Below are 21,420 nucleotides of genomic sequence, written 5' to 3' on the forward strand. Positions count from 1 at the left end.
TCAGTGTGGAAATGGAGTGGAGTGGGCTCTGGGGCTGCTGGGGCTGCTGCTCAAGGTCAGCCCCGAGTTCTTTGAGAAGTGCCAAGATGGTCCTCACATGTACCACTGCTCTGTGTTTTCCATGTTTCCTTCTCCGTAAAATACAAATCATCTTCCACTACATATCCCAAATTAGGTAACAGTGATGGTCACACAGCTCTACTACTAAAATTCACTATTTTGTCCACCTGAATGGGGTGCAGTTCAGTGAGGCTATTTTGTCTGCGGAATCAACAGTGGAAGGAAAGATATCAAACCACCATGTCATCCTGGGAAATGTGATGACTGGTATACTTGCCTTCTTCAATATGCGTTTTTATTTTAGGACTGTCTGTAACAAATACTACTATTGTCAAAAATTAACTTTCAGTTGTTAACTTGTTTTTCTTTTTCGAGACAAGGTTTCTCTGTGTAGCCCTGGCAGTCCTGGAACTTGTGCTGTAGAGGAGGCTGGCCTCAAACTAGAGATCCACCTGCCTCTGCCTCCCAAGTACTGGGATTAAAGGTGTGTGCCACCCCTGGCCCAGCCAGTGTTAACTTTTAAAAGCTTTACTTAACGTCTATGTTTAACACACTATTTTTTGGTTTGTTTGTAGTTATGTGTTTGTGTGCACAGGAACACATGCACATACAAGTGGACATGTGTGTACAGAGGCTACAGAACCACTTCAGCTGTCTTTCCTCAAGTTCAGTTCATCTTAGTTTGGAGACAGGGTCTCTCCCTGGCCTGGGACTTGTCTAATAGGCTAGGCTGGCTGGCCATGAACTCCAGGGATCCATCTGCGTCTGCCAGCCCAGGACTGGGATCACAAGCACACATCACCATACCCAGCTTTTTCTACCCAGGTTCTGAGGAACCAAATTCAGGTCCTCCCGCTGGCAAGGCACGCCCGTTACTGACGGAGCCATCTCCCTACATTCTTTGTTAACAGAATTGCTCTCCACTTTCCATTTGCTGTGATTGTCTCTTCATTCTAAGGAAGACTAACTGGCATTCATGGATTTGTACAGGATTCATACCCAGGTTCTGGCTGCTTTCCGTATAGTTTCTTAGATTTTCTTATTCAAAAATTTCAATTTAACGAGTGCCTACTATGTGCTAGATTGTGTGTAAAGTATTAGAGACAGACATGAATGATGGCTTCTTGTAGTTTAACTAAAACATTCAGTTTGGGGAAGGTAGTTGTTAAAATCTTGACTAATGTTATTGGTATCCTTTGGACTTCATTCATGAACATGTGAACAGTCTGAATTTCAAAAGATTGTTATTTTTAATTATGTATATATGTATGTGGGTTTGTGCACGAGGTGAGAAGGTGCTGGACCCCAGGAGCTTAGGTATAGGTGGTTGAGTCTATGCAAATGTGTGCTGGGACCCAAACTCCAATCTTCTGTAGGAGCAGTGTGCGTTCTTAACCACTGTGACACTCTCTCAAATTCAAAACAACTTCTACTGTTTTAGGTTAAAAGCAGACATCCTGTATAGGTAATATACTTCGACATTGGTTGAAATAACTTCCAGAAATTGCAAAAACTCAGCTAAATATCATCATAGATGCACCTGATATAGAAACATTTCGGAAGAATCAATCACTTCAAAAGCAAACAGACCTTTTAAAAAACAAGATCTTTTAAAAAAATGTTTTAATTTATTTTTATGTGTATAAGTGTTTTGCCTGCATGCATGTCTGTGCCTGGTGCCTTTTAGAGGCCAGAACAGGATATGAGATCCTCAGAGAATGGAGTTAAGATGGCTGTGATCCACTAGGTAGGAGCTGGGGATTGAACTTGGGTCCTCTGGAAGAGCAACAAGTGTTCTTAAGCACTGAGCCATCTCTCCAGCCCCCAAATTAGACCTTTTAAATCTATTTTTTTATTCTATGTGTATGGGTGTTTGACTTGTGTGTATATTTATGCATCATGTGCCTGCCTGATGCTCACAGAGTTGAGAAGCCAGTGTTAGACCCTGTGGAACTGGAGTAAGAGACAGTTGTGAGCTCCATATGGGTGCTGGGAATTGAATCCAAGTCCTTTGGGAGAACTACCAGTGTTCTCAACTGCTAAGCCAATCTCTTCAGGCTTCTCAAATCAGAACTTTAAAAGCCTCTATTTATTTAGTTTTGGGGTTTGTTTTGTTTTAAGACAGGGTCTCACTATATAGCCCTGGCTATCCTAGAACTCACTCTGTAGACCAGGTTGGGCTAGAACTCATAGAGATCCACCTGCCTCTGCCTCCCAAGTGCTAGGATTAAAGGTGTGTGCCACCGCCACCTGGCTTTTTATTTTTAATTTATGTGTGTATACATGCTTATGTATGCATGTGTGTGTTTGAGTGTTTGTGGACGTGTGTGTGTGTGTGTGTGTGTGTGTGTGTGTGTGTGTGTGTGTGTGTAGGTTAGCGATCAATAGCGGCTATCCTTTTCAATTGCCCTCTACCTTGTGTTTTAAGGCAGAGTCTCTCATTGAACTTGAGCTCAGTGATTTGTCTAGGTTGGCAGGACAGCAGCCCCAGGGTCTTTCTGTCTCTGGCTCCCCAGTGCTGGAATTACAGGCTCACACTGCCATGTCAGTATTTTAACAAGGGTGCTAGGGGTCTGAACTCAGGTCTTCTTGCTTGCCTGACAAGTACTCCACTGAAGGTCATCTCCTCAGCCCACACCTCTCTTTATATAAGGCACACCTTTACAAGCTGTACGGCTTCAGAGGCGAAATCACAGCAATAAAGGAAGGATCCTGGAAAGTTCCTATGCAAATGGAAAAGACATTTAAATCCAGAGTCAGACATGTTCAAATCAGAGGTGTGACAAGCACTTATCACTACAGGGTAACTTGGAAACTCTTGTCCTGTGTTGAAGGAGCACCTGCCTATGTCTTACCCTACCCGCCCCCCCCATGGAAATTTCTAAGCCTACCCTCCCACCTTGTTCCTCGATCACCCCTATGCCCAGCATGCCCAGCTCTGCCTTCTCTAAGCCCCTCAGAACCCCGTGCCTCTCATTCTTATATATTTGCACCTTGTTGGGCTTTTGAACCTTTCCAGACAGGTGCTCTGAGGCTCTGGTAGGGCAGAAGCACATATAATTTTATCATGGCATAAATACAATTTCTGAAAGAGAATCAAACTCTAATATACAAATTCTTAGATATCTTCTCACATTATTGTCAAGCATTTATTGAACCTAATATATATACCAAGCATTAGAATATGAAGTTGGAAATGAAGTTACCTCATTCAAATACTGAAACTGTGGGTTTAGGATCCAAGCGGCTCTGTTTAAGAATCCTGGATTTGCCACTTATGAATTTGATTTAACTTTTCGGAAAATCAGTTTCCTTATTTACACAGTATGTTAATAAAAGAAAAAAAGTTGTTTTTTTGTTTTTGTTTTTGTTTTTTGTTTTTTGGTTTTTTTTTACTGAGGAATGTTTACCCCTATGAAAATCTGGACTAATTTTAGTTGGCCTTCAAACTTAAACATTCTGTTTGGCCTTTATCTGAAATCCAGAAATGATAGCTGGACTCTCCATTGTTCATGAGCAGGCAGACACTACAAATTCTGTGGGCCAGTCCCTTGGAGATCGTTCTCTGTGTGCTTGCACCAAACAACCTTCGTATCACACTGCTTAGAAAAGGTGTGAATGGCTGAAAACAGGTGAGTGTGTCACTACACAGTGACTGTAGGATAAATATGGGTCTGGCTCTTGTGGATTTTAAATTTGGGGATGTAGCTGGTTGGTTTCATACAACTTTTGAAGGAGTGAGAGGACTGTCACCCCGAAGTGTCTAAGTTCTGGAAGTTTTATAGGACAAGCTGGCGTTGCTAACTGAGAACCAGCACGGCATAAGGGTTTAAGGGCAGGAGTCATGCTGGTATTAAGAAGGACACCGATCCAAATAGTGCAAACTGGCCCGTGGCAGGATGTAAAGAGAGGTCCACAGCACGAACTAAACCTCGTATTTGATTAAGAGACATTCCAGGCAAGGTGGACATCTAAGTCAATAAGGAACACAACCAAAACTACAAATTTAGCAGCCTAGACTTAGGCTCGACTCTAAAGCTACTTGCTGATTAATACTGTAATTCACATATAATTCGTCTATTCTGCGGCACTAGGGTTTCCATTCGACTAAGATCTGTCCAAACAAGCAGAACTATAACAAATAGGACTTGACTGTGAAAGTTAACCAGCACTAAATCAAAGTAAAAGATTGCAGCACTTGGTTTGGTTTGGTTTTTTATTTTTCTTTTATAAAAATGATGCTTTGCTGGGCATGGGGCACATGACCCTCTCCTCCAAACACTTGGGAGGCTGAGGCAAGAAGATTCAATGTTCAAGATCAGTTTGGGTCATAGAGTAAGCCTCTGTCTCAAAAAAAGAAAGGAAGAAGTAAGTAGGTACATCTTAGTACTTTACTCTAGCGTATACTTTGTAATCTTCCATGAAACTCACATAACTGTGACCTGTGAGCTACTGAGTGCCGTGTGCCAATGAAATGTGCTCAGTTCACACTCAGATGCATGTGTGATCTGTGGCTAAGGACGGAAGGCTTCTGGAACCAGGCTGCCCTAGCCTAACACTTGGCTCCACTGTTACTAAGTGATGTGTCTGGAGGAAGGTTTCTTAATCTGTCTGTAACTCTGTTTCTTCATCTTTAAAGATAAGTGTGATGTTTAAGGTAGTTGTGAGGGCTGAATGGATCCACATGGGAATGTTTCTAAAAAACTTGTGGCTCAGGAAAACAAGCATTCAACAGATATCAGCCATTATTACAGCTGTTGTTGCTTTCATTTATTTATTTATTTGTTTGTTTGTTTGCTCGTTCGTTCATTTGTTTATGGAAATCTGCTTCTGCCTCCCAGGAACTTAAAACTTAGATGACCCTCCAAAAGTGTCTATATAATTCAGAATGTCTTTCCGGCCTCTAGTCCAGCTAACACATATGAAAGGCCTGCTATCTACCTCTGAATAGTTACAGAATACTTGCTGGACCCAGAACGGTCCAGCAGCTCAAGGAACACATGTGCCATGTGTCCTATCAAGGTGACAGCCTGGCCTCTAAGATGGAATTCTGACTGCATCAGCATCCCAAGCTGTAGCCTTGTGACCACCCAATGACCTTCCAGAGCTTTTCTGTAAAGTCAGCTGACTGCTTTGGCCATTCTCCCAGAAACTGGTGTGCACGTCACTACCACCACCACAACAGCAGGCACTGTCTTGGTGGAGGTTTAAGAAAGAAATGATCCTTGGAGAATGATCTGACCCCTCAAAATTCCAATAGTCTAATTATGGTGAAACATTCTGAAAGTGTAACACATTAATTCTCCCTTTGGAAGGCTGGTCATCGTTGGGCCACTAAGGATGACTTATTTCCCAAGGTTATTAAGCACACTTGTAATCCCAGTAATGGGAGATGAAGATAGAAAAATCTTGTTTGAGGCCAGCCTGATGTATGTAGCAAGACCTTGTTGGATGAGGAGGGGAAAAAAAGGAATTAAGAAGCGGGATGGGTGGGGTGGAGTGGGTTGGAGGAGGAGCTGAAGGGAAGAGGTGTGGAAGAGGTAGGAACTTTGTTAGGCTACCTAGAGTATACTAAATAGAGAACCAAGAAATTTAAAAATGGCATGCTTAATAAAACCTTGGGAACAGTCATAGAGTAACACAAGCACTCGCCAGTGTGGGGTCACCAGGGTGGAGGGACCTGGTCATGTGATACAGGAGAACAGAAAATTTCATCTTAGACGCTGGGCAAGGGGAGACAAGAGGATAAACACAAAGGGTAAGAGCTTTGCCATTCACCAGCACCCCCCCACGCCCAGCCACGGCAACTGCCAGGAAACAACACTAGGGAAGCACTGTCCATCACATTAGGGGTACAAGAGCATCAAAGAATAGCCTGAGGTTTGGGAGACGCTTCCTGAATCCAGAAGCGGCATGACGTTTGGCATTATGTTAATAATTGTTGAATCAAGGCGATGGGTGGGTTCATGGAAATTCATACTGCTCTTTGCTTTCTAAAATGCTTTTACGTAGTTATAACTGAAAGTTAAAAAGATCATACTGTTGAGTTAAAAAACATGTATGCAGAATGGCAATTGCACAGTGGCTGTGTTAGAGTGATGGGGTCCCCTCACCTCCTCCTGATGGAAGCTCTCTGAAATGTGCTTATGCTGACTTTAGTGGGAAATGATATGACAGTTACTGTGCAAACCTAAAGGAAGACTGGCGAGGCCAGAGGAGGGAAAAGGCATAGAGAGCTTTGTAGGGTGGCCTCATCACAGAAACACTAGAACACCAAGGCGAGACTGGCAGTGACCTCGAAGGGCAGGGAAGGAGTCGGTCTGTGTTCTGCTCATCTATTTCTACTCTCCTGCTGGCGGTCAGCACCACCACTCTGGATGACTTTGAGCCAGGCACAGTGATCTGCTGTGCAAAGGTTGTGTGTGCCCGCCGTGGGGGCAGGGGGAGGGGGGTGGTGGGTGGGGGCGTTGCTCCGGCGACGCTGATGCCGTAAGATGAGGAGTGAGGTGTGTGCTGCAAACCTAGTTCTCTGCGTGAGGTGCCATCTGGTACCCAGGAAGAGCACACCATGTCTGACGCTAAGCAAAGCACAGCTTGGTGGAAGGATGGAATCTCTTGCTCTTTTCTCATTCTGCCTTCTACGTAAACACGAGTTGAAAAACTACTTCAAACCCATGGCTGTGGAATGCTTTTTCGGAATGCTCCCGGGTTCATGTGATGTTAGTCACTAAAATCGCGTCCTTTGAAACTTGCTTTAGTCATGGTTTATATGGGAATTCAGAATTCTTGGCAGAGGCATGACAAGGTATTTCCAGAATTTTTCAACACCCATAAATATGTAGATTTTTAGGGGAAAATACTTAGAACTCACTGCAAGGTGTTCAGGATTGGAAAGACACTATTTCCAGCACCACAGCCAACCTGAAATCGAGAATAAACAAATGTGAACGCATTACATTTCACTCACAATACTGGATTTTCTCTTTAAAAAACAAACTATTACTAGAGTTCTGGGGATGGCAGAACTTATGAAACTCGAAGGCCCGAAGAAACAAATCCCAGGAGTAACAAGCGAAGTGTGCCTGTGGAAATCCCTGCAGTTTGGAGCCCACCAAAGCATCTCCCGACTGGATTACTAAGTGCACAATGCACTGCAGACTGCACAGCGGCAGTGGGGCATTTGTAGGAGCTGTGATAAAGGGCAGGGCTCATAACGTAGACACAAAGGGAAGGGAGGGTCGGGCACAAATAACATGCGGTTCTCAATGTCTGAAGAGCCAGGAGGTGTACTGAGTGGCGAAAAATACAAACTACAGCAGGTAAGAGGCTCTGGAACTTCAGACCTATAATTCTGGAAGCTCAGGAGGCCAAGGCAAGAAGCCTGGGCTATAGAGTGAGTCCAAAACCAGTCTGGGCAACTTAGGGAGACCCTGCCTCAAAATGGGTTGGGTTGTAGAACTCCTGTGCACTGTGTTCAAGGCCTTTGGTTCAAACTCTTGTACGAGTGAGCAAGAGAGAAGGCTGGTCTCGAACATGGATGATATTCTTGTTTCTGTCTCCTGAGTGCTGGGACTGTGGGTGCATGTCCCCATATCTGGTTCTATTAGTATAGCTCCTTAGAAAGCAGTTTGGAAGTCTGCTTTAAGAGTTCTAAAAGTTTCCAAATATTATAAACTAGTAAATCTGACCCAAGGTGGGAAAAGCAAATGGAGGTAAACTCTACACTCAAAGACATTTGCTGAGAAAACAATGGCAGCAGTTTGACCCCAGGGAAGTAAAATTATGGTATCTCACTTGCAAAATACTGTGCAGCCATGCAAACGATTTTAGAGAATGATTACAGGCAGACAGTGCCTGAGTGAATGTTAACTAGAACAACACAGTCTCCAAGCTCACACACAGCCTAAACCAAGGCACAACAAGTGCTTAAATAACTTGTTCATGGGCTGTCATCGTATTTCTCTTATGTGCTCTTGAAAATTCCGTCATCAACTACTACTACCTGGAGAATCAGGAAGACAGCATTTAGGTTCAAAAGTGGAAAACCGCTATCTACACTAGATTACAGCAAACTAAACACCTTGCTTATTTTTATTTCCCCCCAAAAAGGGTTTAAAAAAAAAGAGCAACTATTAAGACCAAAAGTTTACCAGGATTTAAAAACTGCCTCCAAATTAGAAATTACAGCAAATTAAAAGGGGGAAAAAGGTAAACAAATGAAATTAAAGCCACAAAGTTAAAACTTGACTGATGAGAGATGTGAGTCCCCTGAGTACTGCTTATGCATGTAAGCACTCTGAGTGTTTGATTAGGTCAGGTCTTCCACTTGGGTAATCAGAAAATAGTATGGATGCACACTTCCACACTCCATCACCTCCTGTCCTGTCCCTCGGACACAGTACCTCCAGTACTCGGAATGTGGCATTGCTACCGGGGAAGCGCTCTGTCTTCTCAGGCCAGTCGCTGTGTTCTTCCAAGTCTGGGAAGTTGGGAAAGTTAGGTCTTCCTTTGTTCCCAGGGGTTGAGGAGACACAGCTCTCTCCACAATGGGTTTCTTTTCCCTGAATTCTTGAGAAGTTGCTTCTGATTTGACCCCAGGATGATTCTTCCACTTTCTCTTTAGCGTTTCGATCAACTGGAAGAATTTCAGGAAATTCCCTCAACAGCCAGTTACGATTCTTGAAAAACTTATTCTTGTGAGTCTGGTAAAATGTGTCCCAGTATTTGTTAGCATCACTTTCAAATTTAACTAAAACAGAAAAGGGGGGGGGGGAATCCATTTTACTATGAATTGTATTTACTATTGGCTGCTTTTTTAGTAACTAAATATCTTTAATAATTAAATATTTAACCTGAGCGTGGTGGTGCACACCTTTAATTCCAGCACTTGGGAGGCTGAGGCAGGCAGATCTTTGAGTTTGAGGCCAGCCTGGTCTACAGAGCGAGTTCCAGGAAAGCCAGGGGCACACAGAGAAACCCTGTCTAGAAAAACCTAAAATAAAATTAAATTAAAAATATCCAATAAAAATACTGTAAATGTGTTACATACTGTGGTAGTTTAAAGAAACTGGGGCCATCGGCTCACAGGGAGTGGCAGTATTTGAAAGGATTAGGAGGTGTGGCCTTCTTGGAATAGGTGTGGCCTTACTGAAGTGTGTCACTAGGGGTGGACTTTGAGGTTTCAGAAGTCCACGCCAGGCCCAGTGGCTCTCTCTTCCTGCTGCCTGAGGATCCAGATATAGAACTCTGCTACCTCTCCAGACTGCCTGCTTGCTGCCATAAGAATGGACTAAACCTCTGAACTGTAAGCCAGCCCCAATTAAATGTTTTCCTTCATAAGAGTTGCCATGGTCAAAAGCACAGGGACAAATAGCCAATTGAATGGAAGCACATAAATTATGAACCAACAGCTGTGGAGCCCCCAGCTGGATCAGGCCCTCTGGATAAGTGAGACAATTGAATAGCTTGATCTGTTTGGGAGGCACCCAGGCTGTGGGACCAGGACCTGTCCTTGGTGCGTGAGCTGGCTGTTTGGAAGCTTGGGCTTACACAGGGACACATGCTCAGCCTGGAAGGAGGGGACAGGACCTGCCTGTACTGAATCCACCAGGTTTAAATGAATCCCCAGGGGAGTCTTGGCCCTGGAGGACATGGGAATGGAGGGTAGGGGCTGGGGGGAAGGTGGGGGTAGGGGCGGGAGGGGGGAGGACAGGGGAACCCATGGCTGATGTATAAAATTAAAACACATAATAAAAAAAAGTACAGAAAAAAAAAAGAGTTGCCATGGTCATGTGTCTCTTCACAGCAATAGAACACTAAGACACATATATTAACCAATAATTGCATTTCCAATTTAATAACTTTAATATGATTTAATAATCTAACTTATCTATGGCTAAAAATATAAAAAAGTTCATTTAATTTTCTTCAAAAGATCAACATGTAAGGTATTTAATCCAAATCTTAAAAATCTATTTTTTCTGTCAATAGTTGGCCATTCCATTTTGTGAGGAATCAAATCTTTGAGAATTATTTTCTGCAGCCAAGTTTTGAATTTTCTATCTCTCTTTTTCTTTTCTCTCTCTCTCTCTCTCTCTCTCTCTCTCTCTCTCTATATATATATATATATATATATATGTATACATATATATACACACACACACACATACACACACACACACACACACACACACACACACATATATTTAAGACAAGATCTCACTATGTAGCTTTGGCTGGCCTGGAACTTGTTATATAGACCAGGCTGGCCTCAAACTCACAGAGATCTGCCTTCTTCTGCCTCTCAAGTACTGAGGCTAAAGGCATGTACTAACACACCTGGTCTAATAAATGTATTTTCAATCAAGTATTTGTGTGGCTTTTTATTTTCTTGGAGAAAGTACCCATCCTCATTGGTCTCTACAAATGCACTTTAAATATGACAAAAGTTTATACCGGCAATCAGAAAAGAATGTGTTAATTATAAGTGACATAACTTTAGAGCAAGAGGATTCAGTGAGACAGTTTACTCTTCTGGAGTTCCTGGTTCTACATTTGAAGAAAGGAGCTGAAACTGCTCGTAGGGGCCACCCCATAACTTCATCCCCCACCATCCCCCAGATCCAGAGGCATCTCTTTCTATTTTTGTCTCCCAATGGAAGTCTCCAAGAGAGTTCCTGATGCTTTCTTGAACAGACAGGCTCATAGTGATATCATCTTTGGGTTAAAGGGACCACAGTTATGTCAATGGTCTCAGAACTCAGGCATGTCTTCATCTCTGTTTCTTCTCATCTCCACCTTGCATTAATGATTCAAGCCAAGCATAGTAACACAGGCCTGTAACTCCAACACTTGGGATGCTGAGGCAGGAGGATCACAAGTTAGAGTCAGCCTGAAATACACAGAGAATTTGAAGCCAGCCTAGACTATATCGAAAAACTCTTGCCTCAAATAAATCATGGTAGCACATATCTTTAAGCTTAGCACTTGTGATGAGGAAGGAGGTGCACAAGTTCAAACAAAACCAAATAAATGAATGAGTAAGTTAATTAAATAAAATAACTTGCTCACTCTATCTTTTATTGAACAACCATTTCTTGACTCCAATTATGTAACAAGGTTAATTCTTAGGCTTAATCCACGGATTAAGAATTACTTTTACCCTAGTAGACAGACTCATGACATTTTAAAAGTGCTTTCAAAGCCTGCAAAGCTTCCTAATGGGTATGCAATGATTTCCAAGGTTCAGTGTTGGAGAGAAGTAAGGCATGGGGCAGTATCTATATTATGTCATCACTAGAAGGAGGAGGAAGAAGAGAACTGCAGTGCACACAAACACGGAAGCACATGCACTCACATACTTACTAGTATAGGTAAAAACAGCACCGGGCATGATGGTTCATGCCTGTAATCCCAGTACTGGGGAGGCTGAAGCAGAGGACTGTCATGAGTTCAAGTCCAGCCTGGCTACACTGCAACATGGCTACAAACAAACAAACAACAAAACCAAACAAGCAAAACTTAAAAACCTGTGGTTTAACTGAGAATTTTTGTTTAGTTTTGATTCATGTGAATTTACTATGGATTCCCAAATTACGCTAAGCCACAAATAAAGATAATGGACTGCTTTCATTTGTAATTTCAAAGAGACTCAACCTATGAATCATGTAGCTGCCCACAGTCGGTCTCCTTCACTTCACGACTGTCCCGAATCCCTCATAGTTTTCCTTCATTTTTATCCATATGGCCCTGTCCCATCATAGGCCTTCACGCATCCAGGCACATGCTCTGGCGGCAGACGTAAAGACAGGCATTCCATTTGCATTTAAGGTCTGAGAAATGGCAGTGGGCCCTATAACTAAAAGGAATTGTGTGCTTTTAAATCTAAACCATCATCTTATCTGCATTAACCAAAGGAAGCCTATTTATGGTTAGTCCAAAAGTACACATTTATCTTGAAAATAGTTCTGTGTTCACTTTTAACAATCAAAGTGCACCTGTGTACTGTGCTAGAAAACAAAACAACGCTCTGAAAATTAGACTCAGGAGGAAATAGAAAACTTCCAGATTTCCCAAGGGTTTTCTTAGAACCACTTGTCTTCCTTTGTCTTAAAAACTCTCTTTGTAACTCACTTTGGACAGATAGATTTTGTACCTAAGAAAAAGCAGCCCAAAGACCTACATTTAAGGCTAACAAGACCCACATTTGGTCAATGTGTAGGAGTTGGTTTTCCAATATGAAGTGAATTTGAGATGAAGCACCATTAACTAGAATTTAATACCGCACCGTGGCTAATCTCAAGATGAATTCCCCTAACAATTAACCGGGGTAGAGCAGGGAATTCAGGAGAGAAGTGTGACAAAAATATGTGCAAACAGTTCTATTTATTACAGGAAAGAAGTGATAACTAACTCAAATGTGCAGTCTGGATACGAGCAAGCAAACTATGTAGGCCAAAACTGGGCACACATATGCAGCACCTGAAACATACAGGATACAAAGAAGAAAACACTCATACGACAGCTAAGACATTGGTGGCAACTCTGACGTTTATTTTATATTCATTCATTGTGGACGGAAGTTTTGATCAGGGTAGTATAATAATGATTAGATAGCTCTACCTTTTGCAAAGCTGTTGGCAAAGGTAAAGAATAGTAGGGGGCTGGGGAGATGGTTCAGTGAGTGACAGCACTTGCTCTGAGTGCGAATCCCCAGCGCCCACAGGAAACCCTTGCACAGGTGTGCACTTCTGTAACATCAGCACTGGGGTGGAAACAGGTAGATCCCAAGACTCACTGGCTAGTAAACCAGCCTGCCCCAACCACAAACAAACAAACAAGCAGGAAACAGTGGATTTCTGGTTTACTGATAATAAGTCTAGAGGAAGACATCTAACCTCCTGCTGTAGCTTCTATATGCTCACATATGTGTATATGCATTTGCACACTTACATGCATGTAACACACACACATACAATCTCAGATGAATTAATCCATTCATCTTGCTAGCTTCCTTTAATGAGAATTAGCATATTTGTACAGCCTGTTTAAGTCCCCCCCCCCCCCGTGTGTGTGTGTGTGTGTGTGTGTGTGTGTGTGTGTGTGTGTGTATAAATATACATATATATGAATTTATGAAAAACAAGCATTACCAGTTATTAATCTGTAATGATGTGACTGTAACAAGTTACATTCAAATAAAAAAACCAAATTGGGCACCTATATTCAACCCTAGCTAGGTATAGTGGTGCACCCTTTTAATCCCAGGCCTCAAGAGACAGAGGCAAAGGCAGAGTCAGGCATACCTCTGTGAGTTCCAGGCCAGGCAGGGCTTCATAGTGAGGCCCTGTTTCAAAAACCAAACCAAACCAAACCAAAAATGAAACAAACAAAAATCCCCAACAGTGACACCAGTTTCAGGCTCTAGTCAAATGCTTTTCTTAAGTGGTTCCCATTTACTCCTAACTGGCCTGGCCGAATTCCCACCTTGTCCTAATCTTGTTTATCTTTGGGTACAGGATGTCTTAAGGCCAGAAGTTCCTCTTCAGGTGGGTTAGCCAAAACCAAATGCCACTAAGATAGCTGACCGTGATTTCTGGAGGCCTGTTCTTAGTGATCTAATTCACATACTAAGTGATACCCTACAGGCTGCATACTCTAGAAGATGTGACAGTGCCTGAGAACTGCCATTCCCAGAAACAACATAGCTCTTCCTCCCTACATTGACCTACTCTTCCCATTAACTAACTGCATAACTAGTGGGTTTCTTTGTGACATTTCCATACACGTATATAAAGCTCTTTAATTACAGTCACCCATGAATCTTTCTTATCCTCCTCCTCCCCCTTGCTCCTCTTCTTTCCCCCTTCACTACACTTATCCCAAATCCAGGGCTTCCCTACCCACCATGGAATGAGATCTTTGAGCCCAAACTCCCACTTGTCTGTGTTTTGGACATTGTACAAACTTGGGTTCTTCCCATGAAGCTTCATTTTTACCTTCTGGCTTTGCCACACCAAATGAAGAAAGGAAGGAAAGAGGAGAAAAGGAAAGGAGAATGGGAGAGGGAGGGAGAGAGAGAGGGAGAGAGAGAGAGAGAGAGAGAGAGAGAGAGAGAGAGAGAGAAAATGAATGAGAATTGAGCCGACCATGGAGGAAGACTACAATTTGGGGTTAACAATATCTTTCATATAGACAATGTTATTGCAATTTATAGACAAGAAATTCAGCGTCAAAAGGCATGAGAGCCCCCCTCCAAGGTCACCTGGCCAGGAAGTGTCAGGACCTGGATTAAGTCAGTCAGACTCCAGAACCTGTGGTTTTTGGCCAACACACAGCACCATCTCCCTAAACAAAGTTAGTGTGTGCTCCCTCCAAAACACCCCCAAAGATAGTCTGTTTTTCTGACTCTTATTCCAATTCCAAAGCACCAAGTTGAAATTAAAACCTCAGTGCAAGCTATAATGAGTGAATTGCAAAAGCAATGCTGCTGAGCTGGCCTTCACAGAGAGGTGAGTACAGCATCAAGCCCAGCCTCTGAACGGGGTAAACACGAGCTGGGTGAAGAAGCTACGGGTCGAAGTTGTGCTTAGCAGTGGAACCACACACTGGTCTATGGGCACAGGCTGGTGTGTCCGGCAGACACAAAGCTGAATGTCTTCCACCAATGCTGGTAAGTCCGTGGTTCCTGAGAGTTCACAGAAGCACAATCAACTTCATCACAATTATGGACCTGAGACAATAAACACCTCCAGTGTCTGACTGAATTTTAGGAACTGAAAGTGTGCCTGTAATGACAGGGAATAACAGGTGCCATTCTCTAACCATGACAGGAAAACTTTAGGCTCACTTGTAACTGCCATCAGTTCAGGCCAGGACTCACAAAGAGTCTATACAGTGTGGGAAAGCTGAGTTGCCTTGACATTTAACAGGTGTATGATGACAAATTTTCCTTGGAGGAACATCTTTTTCTTTTGTTGGCCCTAGGTTGCTAGCTGTCCAGAATAAACTGTTCTATGCCAATGACAACAAAAGGTTTATGGTGATTTGTTCTGCATAGCCCGATGAGGGAAGTTCTCAATTCTTCATTTATTAAGTTCCATACAGCTGAGCAGAACAAGGAATATAGCACACTAACCACACTCACAGGTTCACCAGTCATCTGAATCACCCTGAACATCATAACTGAAAAACCAAATTAAACCATTTATGTATCTGGCATATATGATGTGATTAATATGAATTATGAAAATTTATTCTAAGTTGCTATGTAACAAAAAGTAATTTAAAGTTATTTTTGCACATCAATTACGCAAATACCTGAACTCTCAAAGTTGGAAATTTCCACATGTCACTGAAGGAAGTTCACTGTCTAATAAAAGAAAACTCTTAAAATTATAAAAATAAAAATGTAATTCTAAGGGCACTGCATGGAACTTTCAGCAGCCAACGTCTTCTTAGAGGCAGGCACACTACATTTATCAGCAGTGCGTAGAACTATTCTGTTGGGTTTTTTTCCTTCATCTAGACCATTCTCCTCAGTGGTAACACATTCACAGCACAAAAGTGTAGACTCTTGTTATCCGCCAGGTGTAGACAACTTTGCCTAGGTATGACTTATTTACAAAGACATTTGAAAGTTGAAATAGCAGCTGCTGTAGTTATTGAGTTTTAAGAACCCATTATACTTGCTATATGACCAGCTGACATATAGCACACTGGAGATCTTTTTAAGGAAATAATAAAATATAATCCTGTTAACTCAAAAAATGCTGATTATATCTTTTTTATTTCTCTGGGTTAACCCAGTTTTAAAAGAAATATGAGCTATAATAACATTGAAAAGTAATTAGGAAAAGAAAACATGGAATTAAAAATCATTAATCTGGGCAATCTAATTGAAAGAAATATTGCTAACTCCAGCCTGGACTATACATTTTCATTATACAAATGAGCCCATAGCCATTCGGCAGCAAAAGGCGGTTGGTTATCTGTCATGCCCAAGATCTTATTTTCAGATCATGAGGCTGTTTTCTAACTTCTGTTTCCACCAACACCTCTGACAAGAGGTGAGAAATGGGAGAAGAGGGAGGGACATACTGAGACCAAAAGAAATGCCACAGGGTTGGCTAGCTTGGAAGAACAGCCAGTATTTCCTCCCAGTGGCATTAATAAAGGAGATAAGATCAATAAACAGTGTGCCTCCTCCACAATTCTCTGCAGATGGAACCTTTGTGATGGCAGAGAATTGGCTCTTTCAGACACTTGGGGACTCTCTTAGACAGGGAAAGATGATGGCTAGGTCAAAGCTTCTTTAGGGCTCTCACTAAAGGACAGAGCCGAGTAATCTATTCCTCTGACTTACAGTCATCAGAGGCATGCAATAGAGAACAAGAAGCCTCGCCCAAGACTTCTACGTGGTCCACAACCCCTTGGAGATTCTGCTGGGTGGCTGTCACTGGAATATCCTGGTTCTCACTGTGGTTCCCCAGAACACAGTTTTCCTTCCTGGCAGTCTTAGCTACATCTTGCTTTAAATGTAAGATAGCCCCCACAGCATGTTTGCCTGCAGGGTGGTCCCCCAACACTCGGAGACCAGAGCACTGAGCACAGGCACGCAGAGGAGACTCAGAACAAATCTCTACTTCTTTGAGTTATTTTGAAATGGAATCTTTAGTTCTGTATCTTTACAGCAGCCAGGAGAATACTTAGAAGACTGCCATAGTGAAAGCAAATCAAATGGTCCTGCAGGCCTTCGAGTCCGCCTTCCTCCTCTACAGAGAGGCCAGTCATCACCTTTCTATTTTGGTCACACTATGGTTCTGTAGGAACTGTCGTTTTCCTTTACTGCAGTTTCTGAGGCACTAAAATAACCTCATTAGCTTCACTCAAGTTCATTGTTAACACAAATAGGACAAAGTAGGCGGCCACACAGAGAACTTTAACATCATCAGCCCTGCTCTATTTAAGTTCTGAACAAAATATTCAAAAGGAAGCTAAGAAAAAAAATTTCTGGTTTTTCATATTATTAGGATAATGTGGAAATAATACTATGGATAAGTTTTAATTTCCTGGAAATGAATTAAAACAACTGATAATGTTGATCTTAGTTCAGGCTGGAGTGTCTGCCACATCCAGGTGGCCACTAGCAGAAGCTTGAGTAATGTGGAAAATATGTCTGCGCAGCTGCTGGCAAAGAAGTGAGGTTATACTTCCTCAGAACAGTGACAGAGTTCCTGTGAAGGAATGTGAAGCTGGCTGACTTCAGGCAACACTGCCCTGGTATACACTCTCAAGTCCAATCCTAACACTCCTTGGCAGTCTTCCACTCCAGACTGCCCGGTTAGAGCTCATAAAAATAGAATAATTCCACTGGGGTCAGAGGCTCGTCTTTCCTGTCCAGCTAGGATACACTGATGCTGAGGAGAAGGACTGGAACCAAGGAGTAACAAGCAGTGCCAGAGGATATGATAGGTCACCAGCCACTCGAGAGCAAGGGAGGCTGGTACTGCTCCTTTGCCAGCTAAAGGCTGAGGGCTGTCTCATTATCTTAGTCTCTCCAGGTACCTTTGCTTCAAATTTCAGCAACTGTAGGCTAACATCATTTCAACTGTGTTTCTCTTGATTTGCACTATGTGCCTTACAAGGAAGACTGCAAACATTTTTTCCCTGGGAAGTTTCTGGATAGCTGGTCAACCAATGTCTGGAATTCTAGTGTTGGAAGAGCCATTCTATAAAGTGCCAGACAGGTATTTAGTCTGTATGTGACATTTACAGTCTCTTTGAACCAAACAGCTCAAAAGCAACCACAGACTGTATGTCAACAAATGAGAATACCTGTGTTCTAATGAAACTTTATTGATAAAAACATGCTGCAGGTCGGGGAGACGGCTCAGTGGAGAAAATGCCTATGCAAGAGTTCAACTCCTCAGACCAGAGTTCAGATCTTTAGAACTCACACAAAAGGTGTGGCAGCTGGTTGGAATCCCAACACCAGAGAGGCAGAGCATGGAGGTCCCTGGGCAAGCTTGCTAGCTAGACTAGCCTGAATCTGCAAGTTCCAACTTTAGCAAGAGACTTTGCTTCAGTAAATAAAGTGGAGAGCTACTGAGGAAGACACACATATCAATTTCAGACCTACATACACCCGTGAGCGCACACACACACACATACACACACACACACACACACACACACACACACACACAACACACAATCACACGCACACAAACAAAACCTCAGTAAGCTGGGTTTGGTGCATAGGCACCACCACCTGCTGACCCCAGTCTGCTCTGAAACATGGATATCACCACAGGAGTGAGCAAGAAAGTGGAATGAGTAGCACCCAAACAAAGCTGGCGTGCTGGGGGGAGTAGTACGAGGAAGCGGCTATGCTCCTGGCGACCTGTCTCTTGTGTCAGTGCTGCTAACAGTGATATGAAAATCTGGCAAACGATGTGAAAACTCTTGTGAATTACATAAACTTCTGTATATATTTGTTACTTCAATAAATTCTTTCTTTTTGATTTTTGAGATGGGACTTTACCAGGTAGCTCAAGCTAGCCCCACATTCACCATGTAGCTCAGGCTTGCCTCAAACTCATAGCAATCCTATCTTGGTCTCCAAAGTGCTCAGATCACAGATGTGCACCACATGCTTGGCTCTAATAGACTATTATTTTAAGAAAGAAAGAAATCCAGGCATCCTAAGCATTCGGAAGGCAGAGGCAGGAGGATGACTGTAAACTGGAGGCTGCTTTGGTTTACATTTTGAGTTTAGGCCAGCTAGTGCTGCACAGTGCTGAGTTAGTTCAGTTGGTAAAGAGCTGGCCCTGTAAGGAGTTTTGTCCCCATCACTCGTGGGGGATGAGCATCACTGAGCACAGTGACATGTGCTTGTAACTCGGTACCAGGGACACAGGGACAGTGTCTGGGAGCTGGTTCAGCAGTGACATGCTTGCTTCTCCAGCATGAGGACCTGAGCTGATCTGAAGAACCTACATTAAAAATGAATAAATAACAATAACAAAGCCTGGCATGGTAGCACACACTTATCCCCAGCAGAGAGGAACAGGGGTAGGTGGGGCCCTGGGGTTCCCTGGTTACCAGCCCAGCCTCCTTGATGAGGCCTAGGCTAGTGAGAAACCCTGCCTGGTCCCCTCCCCCGCAAAGGTGACTAGCATCTGAGGAACAGCACTCTATGTGGCCCTCTGGTCTCCACATGCACATACTCACACATGTGCACCCATGCACACATGAACATATCTACACACATATACATGCAAACACCAAAGGAGGGGAGGAAGGGGAGGTTTCAAAGAGGAAATCATTTTTAGAAAAATCAGGTAGAAGATTGTATACAGCAGTCAGGTAGAGTGATGAGGGACCTCATCATGCAGTGCCATGGACACTGACCACTTTCTTCTAAACATTTTCAGTGTGATAATTTGGAGAGGTGGGGTTTCAAACAGGGTTTCTCTGTGTAACAGCTCTAGCTGTCCTGGAACTTACTTTGTAGAACCAGGTTGGCCTTGAATTCACAGAGATTCACCTGCCTCTGCCTCAATGATAGGATTAAAGGCGTGCGCCACCACTGCCCAGCCTCAGTGTGCTATTTTTAGAAATTGTGGCTCAAAACACATAAAAAATGGAGCATCTTAGCTATTCTTAAATGCAGGTCTCATAGTGTTGGGTGTGTTCATATTGTTGTGAAACAGACCTCTGGAATCTATCCTAAATGCCAACTCTAACATCATTACATAGCTCCTTCTTTCTACCTACCCAGTCTTTGGCCTCACCACCATGTAGCATGTTTTATTACCTGTTTATCTGCAGGAGCCCCAGCCACCTCTGGAAAATGGCTGCTGAATCCATGTCCCCAGAATAACTGGACATTGTTACATTATGACCCGGATACTAGCATGGCACTATTCTTTCCTCTAAGGCTAAACTTACTTTTCATTAACTTATCAACAGGATGTTCTTTATCAGCACTGCTTGTTTTAAACACCTGTGTTTTGATTGTGTTTATCTTTTGCTTATCATGGAGACTGCTGCCGTGAACATGCAATGCATGTATCTCTTTTGAGTGTGCACTTTGAATCTTTTGGGATATATCCTAAAAGTGAACTGATGATAGGGGAGTACTATTTTAAATCTTTAAAAAAGTTTTATTTTATTTGTGTGTTTGCCTGAGTATAAGTGTTCCACATACATGTCTGGTGCCCGTGGAGGTCAGAAGAGAGTGTTAGTCTCCTGGAACTGGAGTTACAGGCAGTTGTTAGCAGCATGTGGATTCTGGGAACCGAACCAGGGGCCTCTGCAAGAGTAGCCCATACAGCAATCACTCTTTTTTAAAGTATTTTTTAAGATTTATTTATTTATTTTATTATTATGTATACAGTATTCTGCCTGCATGTGTCCCTGCAGGCCAGAAGAAGGGACCAGATCTCATTATAGGTGGTTGTGAGCCACCATGTGGTTGCTGGGAATTGAACTCAGGACCTCTGGAAGAGCAGTCAGTGCTCTTAACCTCTGAGCCACCTCTCCAGCCCCCAGCCATCACTCTGAACCGATGAGCCGTCTCTCCAGCCCCTCCATCTTTAATTTGTAAGGAGTCTCACAACAGTTTTCAGGTGCTGTACCATTCACATCAAATGGACACAGGGCTCCTGCTTCTCTGCATCCTTCCCAACACTTGTTCTTTTCTAGTAGTTTAATAGAAGCCCAAACCAAACTTCAGAAGCAATTTATGAATCGCCTTCCCTGAATTAAACTCTGAACACAAACTCTCTCAGTGTAACTGCTTTTGGTCCCCATTAAGACCTGGGCTGGGGAGGTAGGTCAGTGGGGGAAAGAGCTTGCTGCACGGGCAGGAAGAACCGAATTAGAATTCCAGGTGTGGCAGCATGCTTCTGTGACCTCAGAGCTGGGACTGGGGGTGGGGTAGAGACAGAACTCACTGTCCAGCAGTCTATCTGACATAGTGAGTTCCACAGTCAGTGACAGACCTTGTGTCAAAAAACTAGGGTGGTGAGGGAAAGAGGAAGGCACTTGAAATCGACCTCTGACCCCCACACGCGTGCACGCACACGAGTGAGTGCCCCCATGCCCACACACACTCGCTCTCGCTCTCCTCGCTCTTTCTCTCTCATCCCAAAAGGCCAGCAATATTTCGATATGATTTTTTCTTTTTACTTCAAGTTTATGAATTTGTTAGAAGTTTCTAGCAAGGGAAATGCACAAAACCACACTGAAAGTGGCATGGCTAGAAGATTTTAAAGTTATATTTTCATATCTTGCTTAAAATGCCACCCATATGTATATCTCCCACAAAAGGCAATATGACTACCAAAAGACCAA

At 43.0% G+C, this 21,420-nt stretch overlaps 1 protein-coding gene across 3 annotated transcripts in view; it reads right to left on the reverse strand.

The window, feature by feature from the left end:
- Nucleotides 1-21,420, reverse strand: part of Mettl8 (methyltransferase like 8) — a 90,800-nt gene that overhangs the window by 7,809 nt on the left and 61,571 nt on the right. For 2 of the 3 annotated variants that reach the window (XM_036186119.1, XM_036186120.1), the window contains exons 5-7: nucleotides 8,463-8,809; nucleotides 6,932-6,981; nucleotides 2,720-2,783 (exon numbers count right to left, since the gene is read on the reverse strand). In XM_036186119.1, coding sequence (XP_036042012.1) covers nucleotides 2,720-2,783; nucleotides 6,932-6,981; nucleotides 8,463-8,809 — 461 coding nt within the window. The remainder of the gene's footprint in view (nucleotides 1-2,719; nucleotides 2,784-6,931; nucleotides 6,982-8,462; nucleotides 8,810-21,420) is intronic. The other variant, XM_036186121.1, reaches the window with a different exon arrangement.

This window comes from Onychomys torridus, chromosome 4, assembly GCF_903995425.1.
Source record: "Onychomys torridus chromosome 4, mOncTor1.1, whole genome shotgun sequence".
NCBI classification, from domain to species: Eukaryota; Metazoa; Chordata; class Mammalia; order Rodentia; family Cricetidae; genus Onychomys; species Onychomys torridus.